This window comes from Excalfactoria chinensis, chromosome 5, assembly GCF_039878825.1.
Source record: "Excalfactoria chinensis isolate bCotChi1 chromosome 5, bCotChi1.hap2, whole genome shotgun sequence".
Taxonomy (NCBI): Eukaryota; Metazoa; Chordata; class Aves; order Galliformes; family Phasianidae; genus Excalfactoria; species Excalfactoria chinensis.
In genome coordinates, this window is record NC_092829.1 from 56,385,675 (window position 1) to 56,413,508 (window position 27,834).

Sequence of the window (27,834 nt, forward strand, 5' to 3'; positions counted from 1 at the left end):
TCACAAGAGAATAGTCTTCGGGCAGTACTGCCTTGCTAACAAAGTAAAGCTATTAATTGATGTCACACTGGCAGGAGGAGCCAGATCTTCTAGGGTGAATTTAGCCCTTACCAGTAGCGGTGCATTGACAACACGAATAATTAAATCTCACCTTGGACTACAGATCACACAGAGTATTTACAGCATATCAAACCAAGTTGCTCTCTTTTTCCTGTAAAATGGTGGCCAGCATATAGAAAGGTGACACAGACCTCCTTTTAAAGTAGAAAAATTCCTTCATCTAAGAACAGATGTTAGCCTTTATAGCTAGTCCTTATGCCAGTCTGCCTCTGCAATGTCATGTTCTCTCAACTGGGCAATACCAATGAAACACTGCAACTGAAAGATGGGCGCTGATTTGGGATGTTAAAACAGAACAAAACAACCAAGCAACCAGACAATAACAAAGATTATTTCCATAAAGCAAAAGTAAAAATCCAAGATACCTAGGTGCTAATTTTCATTTTCACTCAAGCCTTTTACCCTGCTCTGCTGTGCACAGACCTCATCACCTGGTGTGGACAAGTATGGACAAACTGTGTGTAAGAATTATTCTTATCAGTGAAGCAGAGGCTACTCAGAACCAAGTTTCTCCCAAGTAACTCAGTTTTTCAGATTTTATTTTATAAGATAAAATGAGAGATGGAGACATGCAACAGATCAAATAGATTGAGAAGGGGAACAGCAAAACAATGCTTGACAAAGAGAAACTCCCTCCTTCATACTGACTACGCCTTGCAGTTCAGACAGATAAGACTTTTTCCACACAGAACATAAACATTATCAGGTCACCTGAAACAAAAAACAAAAACAAAGCAGATAGAGGTAAAACTAAAACTAAATGAAAGCAGGACAGACAGACATAGGAATAAAAGACACAGCACAAAGAAGAAAAAATAAGAAAGGCTGGTGCTGTAATGGAACTGACTCGTTTCATACATACAAAAGCAGGAGCAGAGCAAAGGAACAGGGCTTCTCAAACAGAAGAGCAGAATCTTGATTAACTACCATCACCATCCCCTATAAAAACCTAAAACTCTGGTAAAAAAAATCTGGGGAGTACATTCTTATTACTTAATTTTTTGTACTTGGTAAAAACATAGTCAACATACATTGGAAAGTGCTAGGGCAAGTATCATCAGTGAACTGAAAGGTTTCATAATTGCCATATTCTGTCAAAGCTCAACAGGAACTCATTAAAGAAACTTCCACTCTTGTTCAGGTAAGCAGCAGAGAGGAAGAAAAATGTAAAAAGAAAGAAGAGTAACACGTCTTTCTCACACACAAAGTACATATTTACATGGTTGACCACAGAAGAGCCTAAGAGCAAAGCCAACTGCAACCTGGGCTGCACTAGAAGAGAGGTGGCAGCCAGCAGAAAGGTGATTGCCCCCCTCTACTGACCTTCTGAGGCCCCATTTGGAGTACTGTGTACAGGCCTGTGGGGCCCCCAATATAGGAAAGATGTAAAGCTATTGGAATTGGTGCAGAGGAGGGTCAACGAAGATGATCAAAGGACTGGTGTACCTCTCCCATGAAGAAGAGGTGAGGAAAGATGGACTTGTTTAGCTTGCAGAAGATAAAGTTTTGGGGAGAGTGGAACTGACTTTTTATACAGTCTGCTAGCAATAGGACAAGGGGAAACGGCTTTAAACTAAAAGATTTAGATTTCAGAAAGAAATTATTTACTCGGAGGATGGTGAGAGACCAGAACAGGTTGCCTGAAGAAGCCGTGGTAGCCCATCCCTGAAAGCACTCAAGGTCAAGGTGGTTGAAGCCTGGGAAACCTGATCTAGAGGTTGGCAGCCCTGCTCACAGAAGAGGGGTTGGAGCTCAATGATTTTTCAAGGCCCCTTGCAACCTAAGCCACACAATCTAGGACAAGTTACTGCTGTGGGAAGCACATCACTTCCTGCGATCTTCACAATGCCAAGTAGCTATGGAGCTAATCACTTACACAATGTTTTGTTTGGTATTGAAAAAGGCAATATCCTAGTTCTGGGAATGGCAGTCAGATATCACGCTTACATCTATGCCATTTTATTTGAGCTGCATAGGGAATTGCAAAGCAACACAGCTTCCATCTGACAAGCTTTAGCTTCAACTGTTATTTCTGAACCCAAAACTGCTTGTTGTCTGTCCCCTGACTAATTTTATAAAGAGCAGAAGTGATTTGTTAAAACTCATTGCAACAGACAGTGCTAACTATATACATATACCTCATGCACTGCCAAGTGCCATAGGACCATCCACAAGATATTTTACCTCTTCCGTTGCTGGAAAAAAGAGGATGACAGCAGACAAATTCTGCACCTGTTTTTCACCACCCTTCAACAAGATCAGAAGCAGTTACGCTCAAACATCAGTAAACAGCAGCCAACAGAATCCCAACGGTGGAAACTGGCTGGTTAAACCCAACTCACACCTCTGGTATTTAAATATAGCACAGGCACAGCGCTAAGTTCACAGTTCAGAAGGCACAGTTGCCTTCTCTCAACCAGAATGCAGTTCATTTGCTACCAAGAAAGCAACTTGCAAACATCTTTTCTTTCCTCCTCCAACTAGTCTGTACAAGAAAGCTTCTTCAAAAGCATCTCGCCTTAGAGTTCACATGCCACTGCACAAGTTTTCATCTACTGTAAATTTACAGATAAACAAGGGGAGGAAATTAACAAAAGCTTCCACACAAGAGGAAAGAAAATCAACTGGTCTCCAATGCACATCTTTTCATACATTCTTCCCAATATTTTAAGAAGAAGGAGGAGAAAACACAGGAAAAGAACAAGGCAGGGCTCCTTGAAGTATTACAGCACATGGTAAAAATGAGCCAGCCTTCCACACTTGCACTGCCTGAATAAATGCATCAACAGCAAGTGTGAACTTTCAGTCTTGCCATGAGATCCATGTCAGTAGCCCAAGGGAGACTGCTGAGTATTACATCCAGTTCTGCTGCTGAATAACAGCTGCATGAAGTCTGACTAGAATGGGTCTCAGATACGCATGTCAGCTCATTGTTACAGTTAGCCCCCTGCTGCCCTCCTCATCACTTTTTCCAAGAGACATGTCAGAGAGCCACCTATTTGTCAACTCGTTTGCACAAAGCGATGCTTTCTTGTTTTATTTATTTCCCAAAGAGTGGATTGTGGATTTTTTTCCCCCCATTTTTAAACAGACAAGATCATTTTGACAGATTAAGTTCTCAGAACACATGTATTAAGAAAGCACGCTGTTCACAGAACACAAATACAAAGCACTATATGACCTTGGTTGAAATTATTCCGCTGCTAGAATTGCCATATTTGTTAAGCATATAAGCTCCCACTGACTTCTTTTACACAGATGCAGAATTCATGTGCTAGCAGTCCCTCTCACTCAAATCTCAACGCGTAAAAGAGAGAAAAGCAAAGAAGTGTTTCTAAATTCAGATTAATTTTATGCACAAAGAAGTTGGGTTGTTTTAAGGTCATGGAATGTGCTTTACAGATGGCCTATACTATTCCACAATCAACTTGAGATGCTTTACAACTCTTTTCGACAACTTTTGCAACCCATATCTACCTCCTGTAAGGGTACATTTAAGAGAGGATAATGACAGTTTACTCATTTTTACTCTTTTTGGTCTTTCATTTTTGTCATATCATAGCAAAGATTTACCTGCACACCTGACAGTTCACTTCACTTCCAGATAGGAAGATAAAGGTTCAGGTTCCTGAAAGCATACTGTAAGTTGGAAATAGATTATATAGATGTAATGACCCCCCAAAGAATGGAGAAGTCAGTGCCAACATTAAATAAAAACAAGATGCCTGAAGCTGAAAGACCAAAGTATTTTCCTAAGGTGAGTTAGCTTAATCCGCTATATGCATTAAAGAAACAAATTAATGTATTCATTACAATTCCCACAGCAGTGATCTTAACATTTTGTCACATGACACATTCCATTCAAAGATGTTATTGCTCTGATGTTGCCAAAGTGGACAGAAGGAAGGATCACACACAAGTCACAACCCCTGGAACAGCTCTGGGATAAAAGCGTTCTTATGAACATCTTTAGTGTGTACTGTTCTCATCTTAATGACACTAACACCTATCATGAGAAACGTTGCACAGCAAAGACTGGGCATCACCTGGGAAGGACAATCCTAATAAAGGGCTTTGGTAAGAGCTCTAAGAACTAAGGCAAAAACCACATTTTGCACTTCATTCAAGAAACCATCCCCTTTATTGCATTCAAACATAAATAAAGCAGAGTAATCATTTCGACTGTACAGCTTCAGATACCTGATCAAGTGCCAAACAAAGTCCCACAGCCTCTTTCAAGAAGCAGCATCAGCACTTACAGCAGATGTTTGTAAAGCTTCTGAACAGATGTCCCAGAGCAAGGCAGCAGGCACAGATAGCATCCCTGTGAATGTGTACAAACTTAGGGTTGCCATCTAGTCAAAACACTTGTGCATCTGCTTAATCTTGTGTGTGTTAAGGTTGCAAAAAACACATGAGTTCAAGACTGGAATCACTATTCATGTTCAAGCTGCAGTAACGCTACAACACCTGATCTCTCAACTAGTGAAAAAATAACTGCTATAAAGTCAGACCTGTTCAGCGAGGTCGTTGAGCAGAAGACAGCTGTCAGCCTACTCGAGGCACTTGTTTTTGTCTTTAAATAGCAAAATGAATTCAAGAAAAGTTCTATGACCATGGGATGTTACTAACTAGAAATTCAGGAAGTTTTTACGCCAATTTGTCTCTTAGCACATGTTCACAGATACAGACTTTTCATTTAACAGCATCATGCCAAGCAGAATATCAGAACATTTAAGGATGTTAATGAAAAAAAAAAACAAACCTACTTCAGAAACATTTTTTGGATGTATTCAGAAACAACAGCCAAGGCACCTGAATCCGCTACCATGCAAACTGCAGGACTTTCAATCTGCACAGATTCCGTGACAAATCACAGATCATTACGCTTTTGGCCTAATGTTGTTCCTCACTGTTGACTGAGCATATTGTTATTTTGCTTCTGCCAAGTGACTCAGCCTGGACAAAAGCAGAAAAGAAACTGAAACCGTGTTCCAATGCCTTCTTGATGGAAAGTAAGTCAAGCTGTGAGAATTCATTGGGAACATTGTGCTAAACTCTGCAGCTGAGCTACTAGGCCTGTACCCACAACCATCACCACAGTCAGTGAAGCCACACAGAACAACAGTGATGCCTCTGAAAGAAGAAAAGCACCTCACTTCAAACCAAAATAAACACTCACCTTGCAGCTGTTACCAGAGTTCTGTAAGGATGCAAAACTAGTACAACTGTCAAGGTAAATATCTCAGCTGCTTCTACAGGTGCTGTTCTTGTACCCCTAGTTATGAGAAAGTGACAGGATGAAGATTCCAAGTTCTGAAACACTGTCAAGCACTAGATTTTGAAGAAATGCTCTTACACGCTGCAGATCCAGCTCTCTGCCACATAAACATACTTACAAAACATACAGATCTACCTTTTGCAGCTAGTTTAAATATGGACAGATTGAGACAGTGAACAGCAAAACCATACACAGCAAATCTTCGCTTATGCGGCATTAAAGACTTATTGCTGTTGCAGAGATTACATACTGATATCAAAGGCTCTGAGCAAAATCAGACTGACATCTGGTAGCACAAGAGGTACAGTGAATAGAAGGATCACCTGTCACACTGAGCGTATCTTGCTGAAAAAAATAAATCAGATTAACCTTCTACAAAAGCAAATGCAAAAGCTGAATCCCAAATGTTTCACACTATGCTAATCTACAACTCCAAAGTATTACTCCTATACCAAAAATTCCAAAGCAGGACAAAACTTAAAACACTAAGCTCATTCAAATCTTTGAATTAGAGCCCAGAAGTTCAATTTCAGTGTGCTGTTAGCTACCTAAGCATAATTCCTTCAAACAAAAGGAACAAAACCTAGTCAATTAACATCTTCCTTTTTTCTGTTCTGACAACGCTGAGGACAATGCCTATCTAAGCCTATATCAGCCAACCTTGAAACACTTAGCAATAACTACACATAAATGACATTTTCTATAATAAACATTTACCTTCTGTTCTACAAATCTTCCATGAGGCGACTGGGTATGCAAGCTGCAAGGCTTCAAAGCACTTACGATGCTCAAAATATGCATTTGTGTACCCACAACAAGGCAAAGGTCATCCAAATACAAACCTAATTTCTTTCTTGATCATATAAAGTAAAAAACATGACCCCAGCATCCACCTGCTGGCTAAAATAGAGTTTGAGTCAGAGCCAGTACAAAGCATCTACTTATCTTCATGGTCATGTGTTGTAATGGCTTATGTGTCTCTGTTTCCATTTCCAATGTCTAAACATGTATTCACTGTAGGTGCCACCACCTGTCTGAAAAAAAAAAGACATGCAGCCTGTGCATAGGGAACCTAGAAGAGAGTCCATTATTTGAAGAAAGGTGATGACAGCCTTTCAGATGCTTCCTCTTAAACACAAGCAGCTGCAATAATTGGGACTTGTCTGCTACACCAAGTTTCTGCAAGAAGTGCCCACCTAGCCAAGTAATGGGATAAATTTGGATTATATTCCCTCACAAAAAGCAGGTGCTGATCTTACAGAAAGGGATGGATGCAGCCTAGCACTACCTTTCCTTAAAGGGCTGGTCTCGTTTTGTGGTATGGTCATTCCAACCTTATGCTTTGCATCCGATTTAGCCCTTTGATTATAACAAGGTACACCAATCAGAGAAACTAATCTGACAGAATGTAACATGAGGGAAAAAAAAAAAAAAAAAAGGAGAGGAAAAAAAGGAATCATTTACTCACATACCACCACCACTCCAAAACTGAATCATTCTGCACTCATACAATTGCTGTATCTATAGCAAGGAACACAATCCACGGTTGCACTCTGGGTTACTCGAGTGGTCCTCAAAGAGCTCATCACTAAAAGTGCCTCAAACAAGGGTTACTTTCCCCAGTGCTCCAGTGGACCATCTGCAGTCCATGAGTATTTATATCTGAGGATTTTCTAAAGGACCTGACAATTTGTTTTTAAGCCAGCCACAGGACTCTGAGGCAGCATTGGCTGAGGGATCATCGTGGGTAAAGAGGAGCCACAAGAGCCACCAGAGAGCCCCCAGCACAGCTATAACCAGTGCAGTGTTATCCTGTCCAGTCCCACACCTTTCCTCACACACATCACTACAGCTCAGCAGATTCCCCAAATCCAGTCTCTAAAATACCCAATTTCAACACAATGAAAGAGAATAATGTGGCCTTTTAACACAATGAGACCTGCCACCTGAGAGCAAAAACATGATGTCTGAAAACAAATGACCCTGCGTCCTGTCTTCCCTCTGACTTTGCTCTCCAAGCCAGCAGTCTTTCAGTGATTTCTTGGATTATGACCAATTCCATTCATTTCTGCCAGATCCTGCAAGTCTCCCTCCTTTCCTCCCCACTGCCACCAGCAGCTTCCTACAACTGAGAGCCCTTAGGGCAGGGACTGTGCCCCTCTTCCTTCTCACAGGACAACACTTAGGGCAAAGCACACTAAACTGCAAACTAAATAAGTAAAAATAGACATCAGGCATCACCTCGCCTAATGTCCAACTAAGAAAATGACCGCCTATGAATAAAAAGTTGTGAGCATCTAAGCCTCTCATTAACTAGAAGCTGTTAACGTTACAGTGTTAACGAGCAACCAAAATCCAAAGGACAGTTTGCAGAAAGTTGACTTCAGCCTAAAAACTGAAGATATAGACTCCAGCCTATATCTGAGATCCATAAAACAAGCCAGCAGAACAACTCAGCATGTTGGAGAAGACTCCTGAGGGAGCCATGCATTCTGCTTCTGGTTGACCACAACATTTCTGCACTGCCCAAACTCAGTTCAAACTATCAGCCATTCTGTTCCAATTGCCAATGAGGTCCAATTGGTGTGTTAACAGCTGGTTAACAGCTGGTTATCAGCAGCATGTTAATGCTTCAGAGCCAGCCTAGTGTACATAAAACACCTGCTCTCAGCAGGGAGCCACAAGATGGAAGGTAGCTCCTCGACCAGCAAATTCTCTTTCACAATGTTTAAACCAGTGGGAGATATATGGAATATAACCTTCCTGCCTTGTTTTCATCTGTTGCATATCTGAATCAAAAAGTCAGAAGCAGGAAAGCATAACTCCATTTCCACCTGTATGTTTTTCCAAAGGTTTCTTAGACATGCAGGAGGCAGAGGGTCAAGGGGGGAAAGCTGTCTAAATGCCTCTCATTTTTCACAATATGTGGCGCAGAGGGACAGAAGTAACGCTGCATCTTTACATTCTCTAAACAGCTTGCCAGTTTAGCAATTCTACATATAAATAGTAATGATGACCTTCACCCTAAAAGAAAAAGAATACTGGATGCATTTGCTGGGTTTTTCCTGCCTTTGGTTTACAATACTGGGTATCTCAGAAACCACTACACTTAAGCACATCTCGCCACCAAACAACTAACATGAAGCAATGGGCTAAATTCAAGCTTTCAGGTTCATAACTGGGGCCAGAAGGCACTCGCAAAGGTTTCTTTTCAATAGATTATTTCAGTGCTTGCTTCAATTAGTTTGGTACCTGTTAAGATTTTAAAACAAACGCTATCTCCATAACATACTCCAATTGTTAAATGTGAATGTACAGCTTTCTATATGCTCCTCAGCAGCCTCAGAAGCTGTTTTTGGTATAGCCTGGGGAAGCATTCAACTTATTAGAGAGTTCCAGCCAGGTTCCCTCTCCCCATCCAAAACTGCTTCACTAGATACAAAAATCTTTCACTACCAGCCTAACATCTCTACCAATACAACTTGCTGTTGCAGAGCAAAGAGACCAGTTCTCTACTCAATAAACCTATTTTACCACAGCGGTGCAATTAGCTTGCAAGCTTCCAATTACCCAGCATGACAAAGTTTCTGAAGGACAGGTCTTAGACATAGGTTAGCACTAGATGTTAAAAGAATAAAAACATCTAAAAACAAAAAATAAATCTAGAAAAGATTTAGTGCTTCCTGTAAGACAATCTTAGAAACACCAATTTCATCTCTTCCTAGCTCTGCCACAGTGGGATCTTCCACTTCTAAATACTCTTCAGAAAGAATGACAACACATGGATAGAAAGTTAGTGTTAGTAAGCACAGAAGACAGACCCAGGACACGCACAAAAATAGTACAACAATGTAAGTGTGGGGTTTTTTTTCCCCCCTTAGTGTTTCTTTAGCAACCAGAAGCAGATGCAACAATAACTTCTTTGGGAAGCCAAGAGGGGAGGAAACACAAAAAAAAAAGATTAAGTACTGCTCCAGAATCAGTGACTTCGAAAAATGCATAGGATAAGACCTTGAAGACAAGGTCAATAGGTTTTATTTCTTATGAGTAATTCCTGGATAACAGTTCCTCTACTTACTAGAGTATTTCCACTCCTTCTGCATTGCCACGTCTAATTACTCTGCTGTCAACAAAAAACAATAAAACCAACAGACATAATGAAAATATTTCTTTGGAGGGCAACTTGTTACAGAGCAAGTAAATAACCAACAGGTTACTTTCAAAAGACCAAAGGGAATAAAAATAAAATAAAATAAAATAAAAAATAAAAAACAATAAAATAAAACAATAAAAAGTGAGAAAATCTGAGTTGAGGTCGTTAACCTGTACATCATGACCAAACAATAGCTTGGCTGCCAGCTCCCTCCTCATATCACAGAATTAAAGAATCATAAGGGTTGGAAAAGACCTCTAGGAACACTGAGTTCAACAGTCAACCCATCCCCACCATGTCCACTAACTACATCCCTCAAGCTACATATACACCTTCCTTGAACACCGCCAGGGATGGTGAGTCTCCCCACAACATAAAGACTCTTTCCTCTTTTTCCTTTCAAGGTTTCTCCCTGGACTGAATGCTCTCTGATACCTTAGACCAAACAGACCTACAACATGAGTAGAAATTCAAGAGTGGCTATTCCAATAAATAAACAAAAATGATATAAGCGTGTCAGTGATGTGGCCAGCAGAAGAGATCTGCACCACCATGTCTTATCCATCACTTCCAAGCAACATAACCCTACATTTTGAATGTTCTTAATAAACACTAAGAAAATAAATGCTTGTCTTTCCCACTCACTGTCATAATATTATGGTAAAGTAGGGAAAGCTTATGGCTAATCTGGGGGCAAAATTTTCACATCAAGAGAGAAAACAGTCTTACAGCTGCAAGTTGTTTATAAATAGTGCCCTCCAGGATCAGGCAATCATAGCCAGCTCCTTTGGAGGCAGCCAATATTTCAAACTCTAACCTGGGTATATGAGCATCCTTGGCACATTTCTCCAGAGGCTGATCTTGGCCAGTACTGGGAAGAATCTATCAATATATAACCAACCCAAGGAGTCAAGAGGAAAAGGCAGTGCTGACTCCCATTTAATTTAAGGGACTTTGGATCACAGAAGGCCAAAGCAGGTAAGAAACAAAAAGACAACTCTGAGTTAAACTCTACTAAATCACTTTTGAAACGAGGATTCATAATGTGTGTGTTTTCAAGCATCTCAATGGCCTTTTCCAAGCTTCTTCATGGTTGAAAGACTCAAAGGCTGTGAACAGCCTACAGAGATCTAGATAGAAGGGGTTAGCATAATTCTCCAGCAAAGTTTCACCTATTCATTATATTTTGCCCTCTAAACTTCAGAAAAAAATTATAATCTGAAGATTTACCTTTGTATTCTAGATAACTAGCACACATATACCAGACTGTTCAATTAGACTTAATCTGTGTTAATTAATCTTACCATTTTCCAAGCTGTACATTAATACATTTGGATCATGAAAACAGAATCTTTATCATCAGGCTGATTCAACAAGATAAAACATTAACTAAGATGCATTTATCATCTTCTCAGCAGTATAAATCCTGCCCATCAAATTATGATATAAGTTAATGACTAATCTCTAAATGCTGTGAGATATCCATTCAGTATAACAAAACACCATTTATGAACAACTGACTTCAGGGAATGTTGTACTCATATTAGTTTAATACCTTTCGTACTCAATTTCTGTTGATTCATTAAGATTCAAAATCCATTTACCTACATATTTCTAAGGCATCATAGATATCTCGGTTTCAGAGTTGTATGTTATTAATGAATAATAAACTCCAGCAAATACATGCTAGAGAAAGACAATATAACCAATCATTCAACGTGTTGCTACCTCATAAATTTTCACTTGTTCCTTATAGAGACTGTCACCACTACAAGACATGATGCAAAACAGCCTTTTCAACTAGTTATGCTGACACACACAACTTAGCATGTAACTTAGAATAAAACCTATTTCTCAACCACTAAACAAGCATGCAACAAAAGGTCTCCCTTATGGCTGCTATGCCATAAGTATTATTATTCATTTCTGTCATCACAGACCCAAGTAAGGGTTTTAAAAAGCATTACTCTTAACAAGGCCCAAGTAGCAACTTCAGACATTAGGAAAAGAAACAGCCTGTTTTGACAGATACACAACACATCTGGAAAGGACAAATAATTGCATAATCCATCTGACTTGCAGAATGTAGCAGCAGCCACTAGCAACACCGGACATGTCTGTTTGGCTATTACTTAGAATTAGGCAGACTGAAACTGCTTTCACTCTTGCACAGAAGTACAAAGATTTAAGTGAAGTGAGCATCCAATCCTTCAACTACACATAGTTTTTAACAGGCCAAGTATTAACTCAGAGCACTAGAGATAACCTCAGGGCCAAGGACAGCAGCAGTACATTTTATTCAATCAAGATTATTCCTGCACAGTACATCTCTCTACCAGCTGCTGTCTCTGACCACCGAGATAGAGAAGTTTAGTAGCTAAATTCAGTAGAGGCTGTATCAAAAACCCCACATGCCTTGCATTGTATAATCATCCCCGCCTGTCTGGTTTGACCTTGGATTGCTGAAAACATGCAATGTCCCTAAATGTGATGGTGTTCCTGTGTTACTGTCTGTCCTCAATGTCCTTTCAAATAAGAATAAAAAAGTCCCTTAACATGGCAAGCTGTTCTTGTTAACCATGACTTCAGAGGGCTACAATCACCTGGAAAAGCTTAGAGAAAATAAAAAGTAATGACAAAAGGAGTGATGGGGTGACAGGAGGTAAAAAGGAAGAGACAGAGATGGATCTTTGTGTAATATTATATATATATTTTCTTATATAGAGAGAACAGCTCCAAAAATGAAAGCAGGAATAAAGTGAGAGATTAGTATGAAAGCTGAAGTGATAGAAAAGTATTATGAATGAACAATGAAGAATTAGAGTCCCTCTCTTGGTTATCCTTGTTCAGATGCCTGCTGCTGAAAGTCACTGCCTTCTCCTTCACAGACTGCCTCAACAAAAGGTAACAAATGGGGCTAGCAATTTGGTACCATATATGTGATTAGCAAAATTAAACACCAACAGGAACTTAAAAGAAACACAGCAAATTGAACTGGAAATAGAAGTAAGACAAAAAAGAATGGTATCACTAGATTAGAAGAGAAGGTCAAGCTAGATGCAGATCCTTCAAGCCCTAAAAGCTATGTATACTCTTATTTTTTAAGTCACAAATAGTTCAAAGTTTGCAAGACACTATGTGACACAACACACTCTTCAGAACATCAAAACATCATTGAAATCAATACTGTTTATACCACAAGCTGCTTTTTTTGTTGTTGTTTTTACAGAAACTGCTATTTGCTACATAACAGCTAATGAAAGAAACCTCTTCATTACCTCCTACACTGACAATAAGAAATGCACACGAGAAATAAAAATACATTGTATTTATGCCAGGAAAAATAAAACGCATAACTGGATGGAAGAACAGGTTTGAAGAAGAGCTTAACTGCTGAATCTCATACAAGCAGGCATATTATTTTAAGATATTTTAAAACACAGTGAAGCAAAAAACATGAGAGGGAGTTTAATGTCCCTGAAAAAGCAAACTCCGAGTGTGCATGATAAGCTAATAGTAGAAACTGCTTTACAATACCCAAAATACATTTTGTCTAAGCCTCATCAGTTTTAACCCTCTTGTTCAAATTAATTGAGTTACTTTATGGACCAGGGACACATAAACAATGCACACCTATTTAGATATTTTAAAAAAAAAAAAAAAAAACAGCAAAAAGTAGCAATTGCAATTTAAGTCAAGAGGCTTTAACTTACATGTCAGATTTTACATCTACCATTTCAACACATGGTCACAAAGGGCCACCGAGCACTCAGTACTTTTTATGTCACTACAACTACAAGAGAGAAAATTTCCTCTTACCTGTGCTCTAACTCCCGGATGGACAGTATAACTCCCGAAGTCGATGCTTTCTGTTGAAGGGTCGCCAGAAATGTGAACTCACTTTTATTCCGAAAGAGCTGAACCAACTTCTCACTCACGTGGGGCGGTGCATGGATTTCTCTTTCTACATCTAAGAATTTTATTTAAAAATAGAAATAAATAGAAATAAAAAGGGGGGAAGGGAGAGGTGGGAGGGGGAAGGAGAGGAACAATGGTCCAGTAAAATTGCTAAGTCAAAGATTTAGATTACATTTTTCGCTTTCAAGAGACATCTACCACATGCTACCACTGCATTTCTTCAGTGGGGAAAAAAACAACAACAAATGGCACCTTGTCAGCATGCCCACTTGTCACTTTGACAAGTTCACAAGTGGTCAGCTACTGATTTTCTGACAATTTTTAATGGGATGCTGAGCCATTTGTGTCTACTGTGACCAGATTAAGTTGCTGTAAATAAGGTGTGCTGCAGTCAGATAAATAGGCTCCTAAATACTGAGGAATCTCAAGCACTGCCTCTCCCAACACAATTCACCAAGCTCCAATTTCAGCTTTTACCATCAGCTTCGTTACCGTCTTTCCATCGTACATCAGAGGGAACCTGTCCTTGCACTGTGTAAGGCAAAGATGTATTATTGCTAATAATGCTATATGGCTGTGCTTCTGCCCAAGAAATAAATACAAGACATGCTTGCAATATGCTATCGTTTCAGGGATTTCTCACTTTAAGCCAGCAAAGCGTGACAGCTCATGCAATATTTATTAAAACTGTGGTGTGACCAGGCAGATCCAGAAATATTTCAGTCTCACTAATCCTGTCCGTGTCCAAGCGGCAGCAAGCCTTCCCCTATTTCATCTCATAAGATTCAAACGCACCATCTCCCAACACATTCCTTTTTATTTCATCCTTTTATTCACAATATATCATCACTCCCAAAAGATGATTAAATGACAAAACGGAGAAATCGTGGCATTTCACCTTCCCACCCCTTGTCATGTTGCTCACGCTGGGCCTTTGTCACACATTCATGAGACCTGTGATGCTTGCAGTTCCTGGGTGTCACAACCAATTAGAAGCCTAGCGAGCCTCCTTTAGAAAAGGTTTACTTTGAAGCCAAAAATGCCAACACAGATTCTCAGCTGGTAGAAAACCATATAACTCCACTGAATCTTGAGAATCTGGCCCAGCATGAGTGCTGTAATACACAAAGGAGTGATGAAATTTACAATTCAGAAATTCAGTGCAGGGGAGGGGGGGGGGAGAAAAAAAAAAGGCATCATTAACTGAGGCTTTGCAAACTGAAAGAGAAGAAGCTAGCTTGAAAACAACCTGAAATTCAGAAACGTTGACTATGGAGGGAACGCCACAGACTGAAACCAAACTCGAAGGAAGAAGTATTCAAGCATGTTTTGTAATTGGGTGCCTCAACTTTTCCTGGACAGCTTAAAGCCCTTCAAATGAGCCTCCACACTCAGAATGCATAACACACTTGCACTTTGGAAAGCTCACCTCTGAAAAGCACTGCAAATTAGACATCAAAAATCACAACTCATCACTTAAAAATCTTCGCCAGAGGCTCAAATTCATCCAATAAATAAATGTAAGGTCCACCTTACAGCATCTATTTGTCCAATACCATTTCCAGTACCACAACAAAGCTTCAAAGAACAATAGTTTCCACAGCCAGCACAAATGGGAATGGAAGAAAAAGGCATACAGCACAGAAGAGGAGCAGGTTTTGTGTTTACCTACAAGATTTAGTTATGTCTATCACTACATTCACGCAGGTTACCAAGTATTACTCCTGCCCATAAATACTACTTGTTTTGAAGCCTAAGAACTCCTGTATCTCGGCAATTTTGTTGTTAAAGGTGCTACACTCATCAGAAATAACATATTGCCTAACTAAAGCTCTCAAAAACTCTGTTAAGTGAAAGCATAGGCAGTGCTGTTTGTGGAACACATGCAAAAATTACACTCAAGTCATATAAAACCAAACACACTCTCATTATGGATGGTCCCAGATATAAAGCCATATCCTCCATATATATCTACCAAACCTTATACAAATACCAGGCTCCTTAGTCAGATTCACCAGTGAATCATCAATGAACTGGCTACTCCAGTTAAAAACATGCTTGGAAATAATATGCTATATTCTAGATCTGTGTATAGTCAAAGATACACTAACAACATGTACAGCACATCGCATTCACTCCATTGATTAAAAGCAATATCTGTTATAGATACAAAAACCCTGAAATACCAGAAATGTGGGTCCAAATGGCTAAACAACAAACACTATTTAGGTGCTGCTTCACAACCCTATTCTAAAACAACCTATAACAAGGAAGTTATTTAGCTTTGTTTAGTGTAAATCTGCTCATTAGCAGGCTAAGGAGGTACCAGTGCACAAGAGCATCCTCTCGCTGGACAACCAAAGACAAACCTGCAGGATGTAGAAACACCTGCTGGCAGGGTAATAACAAGGGGTAGAGAGAGGGTTTCCCAGCAGCACAGCAGTGAGATAGCAGGTAAGATCCAGTAGCCCACAGCTGGACCTGGGAGCAGAAGAGGCTCTGAAGGTTCACAGGGATCCATGGGGCAGGGTGCAGGTGGCATGCTGTTCCAAGGACCACATACCTCCTGGAGGACAGCAGCAAGAAAGCACACGGGGCAGCAGGGACAACACAGCAGGGCTACGTGTTCTCCAGGTATACCATCAACTCATGTTTTGCAGCACTTCTGTAGGAAGTACCACACTAATGAATTGGGAGTACAAGCCACTTAAAGTAAGAGCTTTCTATTTACAAGCTGATTTTCACTCAAAAAGAAAAGAAAGAAACACCCTGAACATATATACACCACCTCACTGCAGGTGCCCAAAGGGAAAATGTTGGTTTTTTTACACTCTCTATAAAAATAACTGCCTGCTTGTAATGAAATGCCATATTTCCTACATAATATAGAGCGATATAGGCTTATACGGCAATCTCCAGTGCAACATCGCTTCATGCCTGAATGATAACGCAATCTCAGCAATAAATGAAATAAATAAATAAATACAACTTTCATACGCCCTTCGATGTGATTATATTTTCTTAATGTGAAATACCGACTGTCTGGAGGGCTTTTTAAATATACTACAATGATTCGAAAGGAAAAAAAAAAAAAAACAGTCTGAAAGTACAACTAGTAAAGCAGATACAAATCATCTCAGAGCGTTAAGTGAACTTTCTTCCTTCAGCCAAACAGAGAAGCACAAGATACCTCTATATTAAGAAGGCAAAGCAAGCTAAGTTCTCAGTGTCAACAACCCATGGTACGAAAGGGAAGGGAATTACACAACTGTTTGGACTGGAGTTTGAAGCCTTGAAGAAAATCACACGACTGGTCTTACAAGATGAATTCCAATCCATCCAGGAAATGCAGACCTAAACCAAAATGGGTCTTCTGTAACAAGATACGCTTTGCCATTAACTCCCTTGCTTTAGTACTTTTTTGTTTTACTTATTTTAGCAGGGAACACAGGCCATACAGCTTTATTGGTAACTTCAATTATTGAAAAGCTACTTGTTTAAACATGCTTTTGGGACATCCTTTGCACAATCATGCCGGACAAGGACATAGAAATTAATCCTACAACAAGAAAGAATCTGGATCTCAGTGACAGCAATTAAGGAACCGAATGTTGCAGCACACTGGCTTTTACCTTGCTACGGGCAAAATCCAATAAGACCTAAATCTCTCTATAGAGGAAAACATAGAAATAAATAACTTACTCAGCACTCCATTTTTAAGACTCCAGCTTTTCAAAATGGAACCAAAAGTAGAAGTGGCAGTGTCCAGATGTTGCCTGGGATGGAAACAGAAGACAGTGCCACAAAACCCTCCTCAGAGAAGGCAAGCGTTCACCAAAGCACAGACTCCTTTCTCCATGCTGGTCCCACAGACTGTCTTTCAAAGAACTAATAAAACCAAACAGTACTTGTGCCAGATGCCCCTGCTGCCCATCTGCTCCCACTCCTCTACAACCATTCCTCAGCCCAAACAAGAGGGTGACAGAACCTCTCCCTTCTCCTTCAGCTGTTAGCAAATAGGCTCACAGAAAGAATGATGTTTTCCCACGAATACGGCTCTGCTGCTAGGTCTTCTCACCAGCATAAAAAAAAAGACATTCTAATTGCTTTATTCGCTCTTGCCTTGCTAGCTCTGCTCAGAGTTTGTAATAAACAGTAGGAAATCATGTTCAACAGCACGGCTTTCTAAATTATGATTATTCATTATAAATCACTTCTTACATGTTGCTTCAAACAGCGTTCCTCAAGAATAAGATCCATCTGCAGTGAAATGCTGGGTGATTTTAATATGCAAACCTCCTACAGAGATGATGTCTCATTTTAATTATTCTTTCGGTTTAATGGGTTTTCATTAAATTAGAGGAAGGAGCAATTATCAGGGTGAATAGCTAATGTTACAAAGGTAAGCTCCCATGACTATACAGCAAAAGCAGTCCTGCTAGAGAAGATAGAAAAACAGTATAATGCAATGTAAACTCTTCTTTTGTGCCATACAAAACTACCCTGGCAGTAAACATTCAGATATTACTGTCATTCTGATGTATGTTTGTCAACTAGTTTTCAACCAGGTCTTGCCTAACAAAATTAATCTAGCATTCAAAATTATAGATACGTTTCCTTCCATTCAGGAAGCAAATCCAGCCCTAAAACTCTGAATGCCAGGGAGAGCTGAATTCTCAGCCACTAAAGAAATGAAACCGCCTGCTTATCAACTTACCTCTTCTCCCCAGCAATGAGCTCATTGTCCTAGGGGCTTCTTCACTACTTGAAAGCTCTCCCAACCTGAGCACCGGCTGGAATGACCACACTCATGTTAATTAAGTTGTTGTTTGAGAGGCTAAGCCTCGTGTTTGCTTTATCGGCGTTTCAACCTGAACCAGGGAAACTGAGCTGCTCTGGGATAAGCAGGGCAGCAGATAACGTACAAGACTTAGAAATGAATACACACCGAGAGAGAAGGAAGCCGCCTCTGTTTATCGAGTCCTAGTCCAAGCAGGGGCAACAGAGAGTGCACGGCAGCAAAGAGCTGCAACAAAGCCTACGTTGCAGGAGTGGCCCCTCTCACATCTACATCTGGGTTTCCCATCTCCATAAGCCCTTCTCATTTCCACCCAGGCAGACAGAACGATGAAGGCAAGTGCCAGAGTCGTTCTTCCCACAACAGGAGCACAAGCACGTGGCACAACACGGCACAAGCAGGAAACTCGAGCAAGCCCAAAGGCTTTGCAACAAGCCTGCTGCTGAGAGCAGCGCTCACCTTGCTGCACGTTGCCTGCTGCTCAGGCAGCTCTTTTTCCTCGTTCGTAATATTCCAAGCAGCTAGAGAGTGCAGGCTCGCCTCCTCAAGTATGCTCAGCTTTGTCCTCAAGGGACTCGTGCTGAAATCAACACTATTTACAAATGGATGATCCCTTAAATTAGCTGCTTACTCCAGAGCTGGTAGAAATGCTCCAGAAGTTATGCTACTGCTAACAGTGCAGCATCTGCTCTTAAATCATGTGAGTTAATCAAATTACACGCCTTGTTAGTTAATTAGTGCAGGAGTCACTGATTATAACTTCTTTTCCACTGTTTATCTGTATTAACTAACATATCTCATCAGTGCAATTGCGATAAAGGCTGCTTTTGAAAGTAACAGTTCAAAGGAGAACAGACTGCACCAGCAGAAGAGGCCGAAAACCCAGATTGCTCAGTGCAGAAGACCCCCAGCCTCACCCCAGCAGGGCTGCACAGAGAGAAGCACCCATCTCTCTGGTGAAGGCCTGTGTCCTTCAGCATGCACATCTGAGCACCAGAACTCAGCAGTTGTTACCTGATCCTTAAAACAGAGGCCCCTGGCTCAGCTTCTTTGCTTGCAGAGAGAGATTACAGTGCCCAGCACAACTTCTGGCAGCAAACAGAACTGGCTACATCCACACGGAGGTTTTGATTTCCAGTCCAGTAAAGCCTTTTAATCACAGGGATAATCCAACTAAAGGCAGGGAAATTATCCCACAAGTTCACAGTTAGTATATGACGATACGCTCCTGTGGTCAGAAGCCCCAACAGTTGCTTAATTATTTTTAAAGCATTTTGCTCACTTACTACTAAAAATCGTATGCTTTTTCATTTCCTTTATGCAATTTGCAAACAAATATGTGCCACGAATTCATTCTCCCTTCTGTTTTCTTTACCTCAGAAAAAATCACTTGCGTGTTGCTGCTGAAGAAAATTAACTCCGGGCTGTGTGCTTTATTTACTAACTGCATGATAATGGCACGGGGCACAATGCATTTGTCAAGGCCTCTCTCTACTGAAGTATAATTTCTCCTGTCAGCCTCTTCACAGTTCTGAATACGTTGAAAATTATGGCCACCCTTGTTTTGTGCAACACACGTGAGCACATGTTTATACCCTCGTCCCAAATACATATCAATTCCATCTCTGCGAAGCACTGCACGCGGTCCCCTGGCAAAGAGGCACAACCACAGCTAACACACTTAGTCATTCCCCACAAGTTCTATCTGAATTATTTGAGAGACCTACCAATTTTCCAAAATGCCACAATAATAACTGTTTTATCTTTTTACACCGTAATTATGATTTCGAGCATGGCTTTTCTTATTTCACCCAAGCACACCACAACTCATGAATAAAATATGACAACTTTGATAGCATCCATTGCTGTGGGTTCATCCGTAACAGCAAACGTGCTCGGGGTACTAAGCACTCCCTCTTGCTCCACAAGCCTTTGTTTCGGAAAATAAGCTTTTATTTAAATAGAGCTGCCACATGTGTCCCCCCTTTTTTGCCTTTCTTGCCGCTAGCAATAACACCAGCAATCATGTTTACTTTTTGTTTTAATGACTGCATTTTGAAACAATTAGGATGGCATAAAGCTAGAGAAGCAGAATATCCCATCTGAAAGCCGCGACTCGCAAGACCATTAAAAGCACTGCCAGCATCAGAGAACAAAAGGCTAACACGGAGAGAGGAATACTATCATTAAAATAAACCCCCACACTTAATTCTGATCTGCTTTTGTAATTAATTACGATGAAGTAAACCTAGACAACTCCCCTGCTTTGCTAAGACTACTACTGCAACTAATACCGCCGAGTCCTACTTTGACAGCTCCTCAAGTAAATTCCCTTAAAAGGAAGGCTGGAGATAAAGGCCAGTGCATGAGGTTTCCAAATCACCAGCCTTTCCCAATTTATACTCCAAATATCGCATTCGAAGCTGCACTGCTTCATCTTTCAAACAGCATGACGAATATCTGTGGAGACCTCCACAGACCACAAAAAACCCATGACACATGCATCAAGCCCACTCTCCTCCCACACACCTTGGCTTGGTTGTTTTCCCTAGTCCCAAGAACAGGCTCTGAAATTCCAACAGTGGTACATGCAACGAGAAGAGAGAGAAAAGCAGAGGCAGATCTGTGTGCTGGCTGTAGGCAGCCTTTCATCAGAGAAGCAATGAGTATTTAACCTCCGAGATCCAGTTTCACGCTTGTTGCACTCTCAGGGCATCTATGCTACCTTGCAGGTTACAAAATGTAAAAGGAAAAGACAGAAGAAGGAAGAGCAGTGAGAAACTCAGCTGCCTTAACAACACCAACTCGCCTGCTGGAGGAATCACCTGTTCCCACCACTGCCAATTGGAGAACTCCCAGCTTCAAATGGAGGAGCTACCTGTATGCACAGGGTGAGCACAGGCCCCTACAGCTGCAGCCATCCTATACATATATACACCCGCACACACACACACATAGATATATACACATATATATGCATATATTTTCCTATTTATAACAGAGAAGAGATATCCAGAAACATTAACAGACAGGGTGGGAGGATGGGGAATGGGAAAACCATAATAAGAGATGTTAGGAAGCCAGAACACCAGCCCTCAGCTGGCGCACTGACTGTGTCAAACCAGTGATTCACAGGCCCCTCTGTTGTCAGAATTATAGAATCAATTTGGCTGTTTTAGCAGGTATGCAGCCTACGTAGCTACTGATTTAATGAATGTTTTAGTGGACACCAGGTGCCAAAATCTTCTGGTCCATTTACTTAAAAAAAAAAAAGAAAGAAAAAACAACCATTAATTCTCTGCATTTTGTATCATTGAATAGGCCACAAAAGGCAAGGCAATCACATGATATTATGCCATAAACCAGCACAGTATGACACGATTACTTCTCACCATTTATGCGGCAAAAATGAAAAATGGGGGGGGGGGGGGGGGAGGGAAACAACAACATCCCCCTTGTGTCATTTATACATCCACACTGCAGGAGGCAAGATTAATCTAGAGTTTGGCATAGAAGAAGTAGGCTGAAGTCTCAAGTAGCTTCTAATTTTTATTCTTGATAGGTAGTTGAAGACAGCAGGGCTTTTCACTGGAGGAAGTTTTCTATGGCCGCCCATTGCATTTAGTCTCTATCTGCTTTTGTGCACCTTCTTAAGATAGAACATCTTAAAAATAAATAAATATTATGATGTGTCTTTTTTTTATTATTTTTTTTTCATTTAATTAAGCAGAACAAACAAATATTCCTATTAAACAGACATAAAAAGGCTTCCATTAAAAAACTGTTTTGAGAATCTACAGACCCCTCTTGGGGTTCAGAGCACCCATAAAGGCCCACCTGGCTTCATTGTCTACAACGCTCCTAATCTGCTCTCTTTCACCCCAGCATCTGTCCCTGAAGCCGAACCTGCAGCAGTGGGCACAGGGCTCTCCATCCAGGGGACTCATCCCAGGACAGAGGCACAACTCCAGCACTCACCCTGCATCACTTCAGTTCCCAGGGCTATCGCTAGCACACAGCCTCGCTCTGTGAAACACTACAGAATGATATCCTCACTGCATTGTAATCCTCATTTCTGAAATAAGTCGTTAAGAAAACCTGATTACGTGCAGTATAATAAGACTTAAGAGTATCAGGTCCTTCACATCCTTTGTGGGGAAAAAAAAAGACATCTTTGATGTGTTTCTGTTCTGATGAAGATACAAGAAACTCAAACTGTTATTCTCCCTTTATCTAAATTTATTTCCTCTCATTTTAAGGACCTAACTGCTAATGTGGGGGGGGGGGAGGGGAAGCATGCCACGTTTACCAACTACATCAAGAACCAATTCTTCCATTCCCCCTTACTGAAGAGTACAGACCTTTTGCTTTCTTTCTGTTTATCTTCCTTACAGGACTTTGTCAACAGTTTGCCAGAAGCATTCCAGGCTTTTAGCATACTATAGAAATACTGAAGTGCTTCTCCCACATCCCTCTGTACTTACCACAGCAGCAATGAAGATAGACAAGGAGAACAATTATTATCTCCCAGCAAAGCAAAAATAACTGCCAAGAGCAGAAGCAACGCGTGCTCAGAATTCTTCCCTCATCATTAAAGACATGATGGGAAACCCCAAAAAAATGTCAAGTATAACAGAAGGCAGCATGACAACTTCCAGGATGGAAAGAAATAATAATTGGAAATCAGTCACTGTACTTTTGTATGGCCATGTTTCTATTTTACTTGATGCTTTTATGTTATTTCTGTGGGGGTAAAAAGGGTCTAATGAAAGAGCAACACTGTGAGGATTTACAAATTGTGCCTTCGTGTGAGTATGTGGGATACATTTTAGTCTCAGGGCTTCAGGGTAATTCAAATTGAGACAGGAGTGGAAACAGCCAACACTGGATGGTTATACAGGAGTACCTTAAAAACCGCGTCTGGGCTCCAGCAAAGGGAATAGCAGATTGCCTAACTTCAGAGAACAAGACCAACCCTACATCGCTTACACAGAACACATTAAAACATGAGCCATAATGGAAAGAACAAACATAAATATGAAATTAGGCAGCTGTCGGTATTGAAGCCACAGAAGAAACTTTGCTTAGCCCTGCAGGAACACGTGCTACAACACTGTCCTCAATGGCAGGATCATACACCGCTTTCCAGAGGGCCCCTGCCTCAGTGCACAAAGCAAAGAACAAAGAGCAAACAACACCTGTTAACAAGTAAGGATTTTGTCTTATTTTATTGTTCAAGGCACACCTTGAACAGTAAATCTACTGTATTTAAATCCTTCTCTGAAGACAGAACAGACCGTGACCAAGTTAATTATTCTAGCGCAGTATCTGAGACTCTGCAATTAATTAATTCTTTTCACACCACTGCTGTTAGAGGAAAGGGTAACACTACCTCAGCTTTACAGGTGAACAACCGAAGCAGAGGAAATTAAGGTTCCAAGTCACTAATTAAATACACATGATCCAAGTTTTTATCCTCCAAAAACATTTGTTAGAAATTAGCATGAAGCACAGACATCCCACAGCGCTGCCAAATCGGAGCTTCCAATCCTTCCCCCTCAATTTTTCTGTCTTTACTGCAAGCAAACTTTCACCTAAGCCCTACCTACTCAGTGTTAAGACTGCAGCGTCTAAGTTTCTTGCTCAGTCCCTGCTGCCCACCTCTCCCTCCAGCATCAATCTGTATCATTCCCTGTCCCTCAGGAGAGCTCATTACTCCCAGCTGCATTACTGGCTCTTTACATTCCCCTCCTTTTCAAGCTTTCAGAGATGTCTGGGGAAGAAGGGTGGAAAGCACAAGAGCAACTACAGTCTCAAAGAGACTGAGTATCTTCTCACTGTTCTGCTGACAGACATGAGCTGGAGAGCGGCACTTTCCTTCATCACCCTCAGGCAGGGCCACCAAGGAGCAACAGGCACCTAGATGCTCAGACACACTGCCTGGTTTCCTCACAGAACTGCCATGGACCCAGGCAGGCACCCATGAAAGCACATCAGTGAATTTAGCCACTAAAACCTTCTAGCATCTTCACTCTTAGCAGCACTTGACAGAGCAGCTTCCACCCCACAAGCTTCCACCCCACAACCAAACCCAGGTGCTGGCCCAGTCCCCAGCCAACATAGCCAGCAGCCCCAAAGCTCCGAGTAAACCCTACAATGCTCTATCTTCTGATATTAGTCATAAGATCATTAAGATTGGAAATTACTGCAGAGATCTCCAAGTCCAACCCCAACCCACCCCCACATCCCTCAGTGCCACATCCCCAGGGATGGTGACCCCCCAGGCCCCCAGCCAGCCTGTGCTAGCACCTCAATGCTCTCTGTGAGAATAAATTCCTAATATCCAACCTGAATTGTGGGAGATCTCAATGGAAAGTGTACAGAAATGGTCAAAACTGAGCACTGAGGAGGCAACAATACTGGAAGCGCTACCATGTGCTCAGGGCAGCAGGCCAGGCTGTCTGCACAATGCTTTCACTCACACAAAGGATTTTTATTTAACCATTGCACACTTCTCTTACAAATAATGCAACTCTGCATTCAGGTAACACAGGAAAAAGAGGGTAAAAAATGCAAAACCTACCCACTTTTAAACGCAGACCCACGCCAGGTGCTGAGGTGCTGGCAGCAGAGACACTGCGAGCAGATATGAGCCCACTTCCAGAAGGCTCCCACCGCTTCCAGAAGGTTCCAAGGCCCTCAGGGCAGGACATCCTTGCAGTGCACTCTTGGCACCTCAGGAAATCGTGTAGAAAAGAAGGGTCAAAAACCACAACCGGGGAGGCCAATGAGGGATGGAAACACCGAGGAATTAGCAAGTCAAGAAGGGAGCTGTCTAGAAGCCAGGATCTGTAACATCCTGAGAGGGAAAGGCTACAAGGAAGAACGAGCTGCTTCTGGAAGCACAGAGGAGCGTAATGGGAGGCACCTCTGCCCTGCAGCCCCTGCCGTCCCCTTCCACCTGAAGCAGGACGGCCCTCTCATTGCAGGAACTCCATAAGATTTCCTTTTGTCTCACAAAACAGTGCTCTGTGCTTGAAGATACTTGTTATTCTCTCTCCTTCCCTGACAGAGGAAAATACAGCTGTATAGAAAAGAAGCCAGAAGTAACCAATGCAAAGCAGAAAGGAGAACGACTGAACTCTGTGCTGCAGGAGCCACGGGCCAGGTGTTTCCCTTACAAATCCAGTGCTTGCTTAACACGAGCAAAAGAAATAGTCATGCATGAAAGGACTACATACAGGTAGACCCTTCAACAGTATGTGGTGGTGGTCAAAACTACTTGAAGCTGCAGATAGCACACAGAGTGAAAAGACAGTTCCTAATTTAAAGACGAAGTTGAAAAATACTGCCAGGTTGGTAAGAAAGGGGAAAAACAAAACCTTAATCAACTTCTTGAGGACATGCTTAGTAAGTAATGACTTTAAGTCTCTGTCCGAGAGGTTCAAGAGAGGTGTTAAAGGAAGAATTAGAAAGAAATGAGCATGACTGACAGGTTGTCAAAGGAATAACATTTTCCTTCCACAATGAGAGCTGAGTACTGAACAAAAGTCACTGATTAAGGCAATCACGATGTAACAAGCTAAAGACTGGACTCACTGCCTGGGAAAAAGCTGACCAGCTAAGTGCCTCCTCAGGCCTTATGTATAACTAAAGCCTTCCTCTGCCTCTGAACCTTCAGTTGCGAGTTAGAAACTAAAATTCATCTCATTTGTGCTTTTCTGATTCCCTCATCCCCATTTCATAGAGAACGGGACTGAAACACCCAAATAATGGAACTGATCAATTAAATGAACAAACAAACAAACAAAAACAAGCTGAAATACTCTAATAATCAAAGAAAAATCCAATAGGACCGTTCAGATGACTGAACCTAATTGCAGGTTTCTATGCTTTTCTGAATTAGGAACAGATTCACTTGGCCAAAAGCAACCCGCATCTCTCAATTGCCACTTTGGTTCTGTCACGCTGTCACACAATTTGCAATGGAGTTAAATTTGATTCTTTGCCTGTAAAACTGCTTTACGTCGCAATCAGAGTTCCAGCTCCTAGTATCAATAGTATAAAAACAGAATACTGCACTGGTTACAATTAAGGTCGTTTTGGACCTCAAGGAAAAAGTCCTTCTACATTTAGACTGTGATACATCAAATCCTGAGGTCAACCCCAAGTCATTTGGTAACAAACAGCACTCCTATAAGAGAGCTAATGCCACTGATCAAGAAATTCAAATTAAAACCAGTCATTTATCTTCCTACTGCGCACTTCTTCTATCACTCCTATTCCTCCTTTTTTATCTTGTTGCCTCTAAATACAACCAAAAGAGCGTCCAAAACTCATAAAGTTTTCGGCATCAAAGAGTTTAATTCACACAAACAGAACCTTGCTAGGGAAAACAAATCATGTTTTCACTACAGCAATCTGCAGTCTGGTCTGGGGCAAAATGACTGTTTCTCTACCTCACTGATTTAGACTTCCAGTGAAGTCACTTCAGGAAAAGCATCTTTCCTGCCTGGAGCCCCATGTGCTGACAGGAGAGCAGCAAGGCGCAGCACACACCAGTTACCAACGCCTGGTAAGAGCTGATCAGAGCAAAGCTCTGCTGAAAGAGAGCAGCAAGTCCAGCAGAATACAAACATTTTTCAACTAAGGACTAACTTTCAATCTTTTCTCTCCCCCAGGATGGCCACGTTGGCTGGATTTTTGTGAAATTCTGTGGGGAAAGAAAGTGCAGTTCCTTCCAACTTGGATTTAGCCATTGCCCAGACATCCCTGTGGGTTCTGTACTAGTTTTAGGGTATGGCAAGATAAAAATGGAAATTAACTATCTTCTGGTTCCAGCCAAAGTACCTGGCACATAGCCTAACTGTAGCTGTAAAGTAAGTCACCTCCATCACTAAATGAGACTTCATACAGCTGCTGACATTTAACAAATAACAGATAGGAACAAGAAGGGAAGCAGCCAGAGGGCAGCCTCAGACTTCCATCCTATCCAACAGCAGCAGCAAAAGAGCCCTCACAGACCTCTCTCAGGAAGAAGCAATATTCCAAAGGTCTTGAATCTTCTCCTTGCTCAAGGGCTGATGAGCTTGACTGAAGACAGTAACTTCCCATTCCATCTTCCAAGAAGTTTTGTACTACAAGCAATATCCAAGAACAAGGCTATTCCTGTGTGCATTTAAAAGATTTCTTTTTGTTGGGGGAATTAGAAAAAGCTTTATTTAGCTAATCACAAACTGAGCCATAAATTCACTTCATACCATTCACTTTTGCTCAACGCTTCCATGAACATCTGTTTTTTAATGTCTGCTCACATGAACTGTACAGGCAAACTTTACAGGTCTTCTCTAAAGTTTGTAAGCTACAAATGCAGTCTTTCAAGGCAAACAAACTGAATGCTCATAAGATTTTCACCATTGGTCTGCATTCAGTATCAAGGGATTCAAACAGTGTCCCATCTCAGTCATCTTCCCTGCAGCTCTGACTACTGGTCTGCAAAATCACACCAGGAGAGTTCATCAGCACAGGTGCAATTAGCTGCACAGAACGGCAGTTGGAAATGAT

General features: G+C 41.2%; 1 protein-coding gene across 3 annotated transcripts in view; it reads right to left on the reverse strand.

The window, feature by feature from the left end:
• Positions 1-27,834, reverse strand: part of NELL1 (neural EGFL like 1) — a 254,069-nt gene that overhangs the window by 221,331 nt on the left and 4,904 nt on the right. For all 3 annotated transcript variants that reach the window (XM_072337622.1, XM_072337621.1, XM_072337620.1), the window contains exon 3: positions 13,374-13,524. In XM_072337622.1, the coding sequence (XP_072193723.1) occupies positions 13,374-13,524 (151 nt within the window). The remainder of the gene's footprint in view (positions 1-13,373; positions 13,525-27,834) is intronic.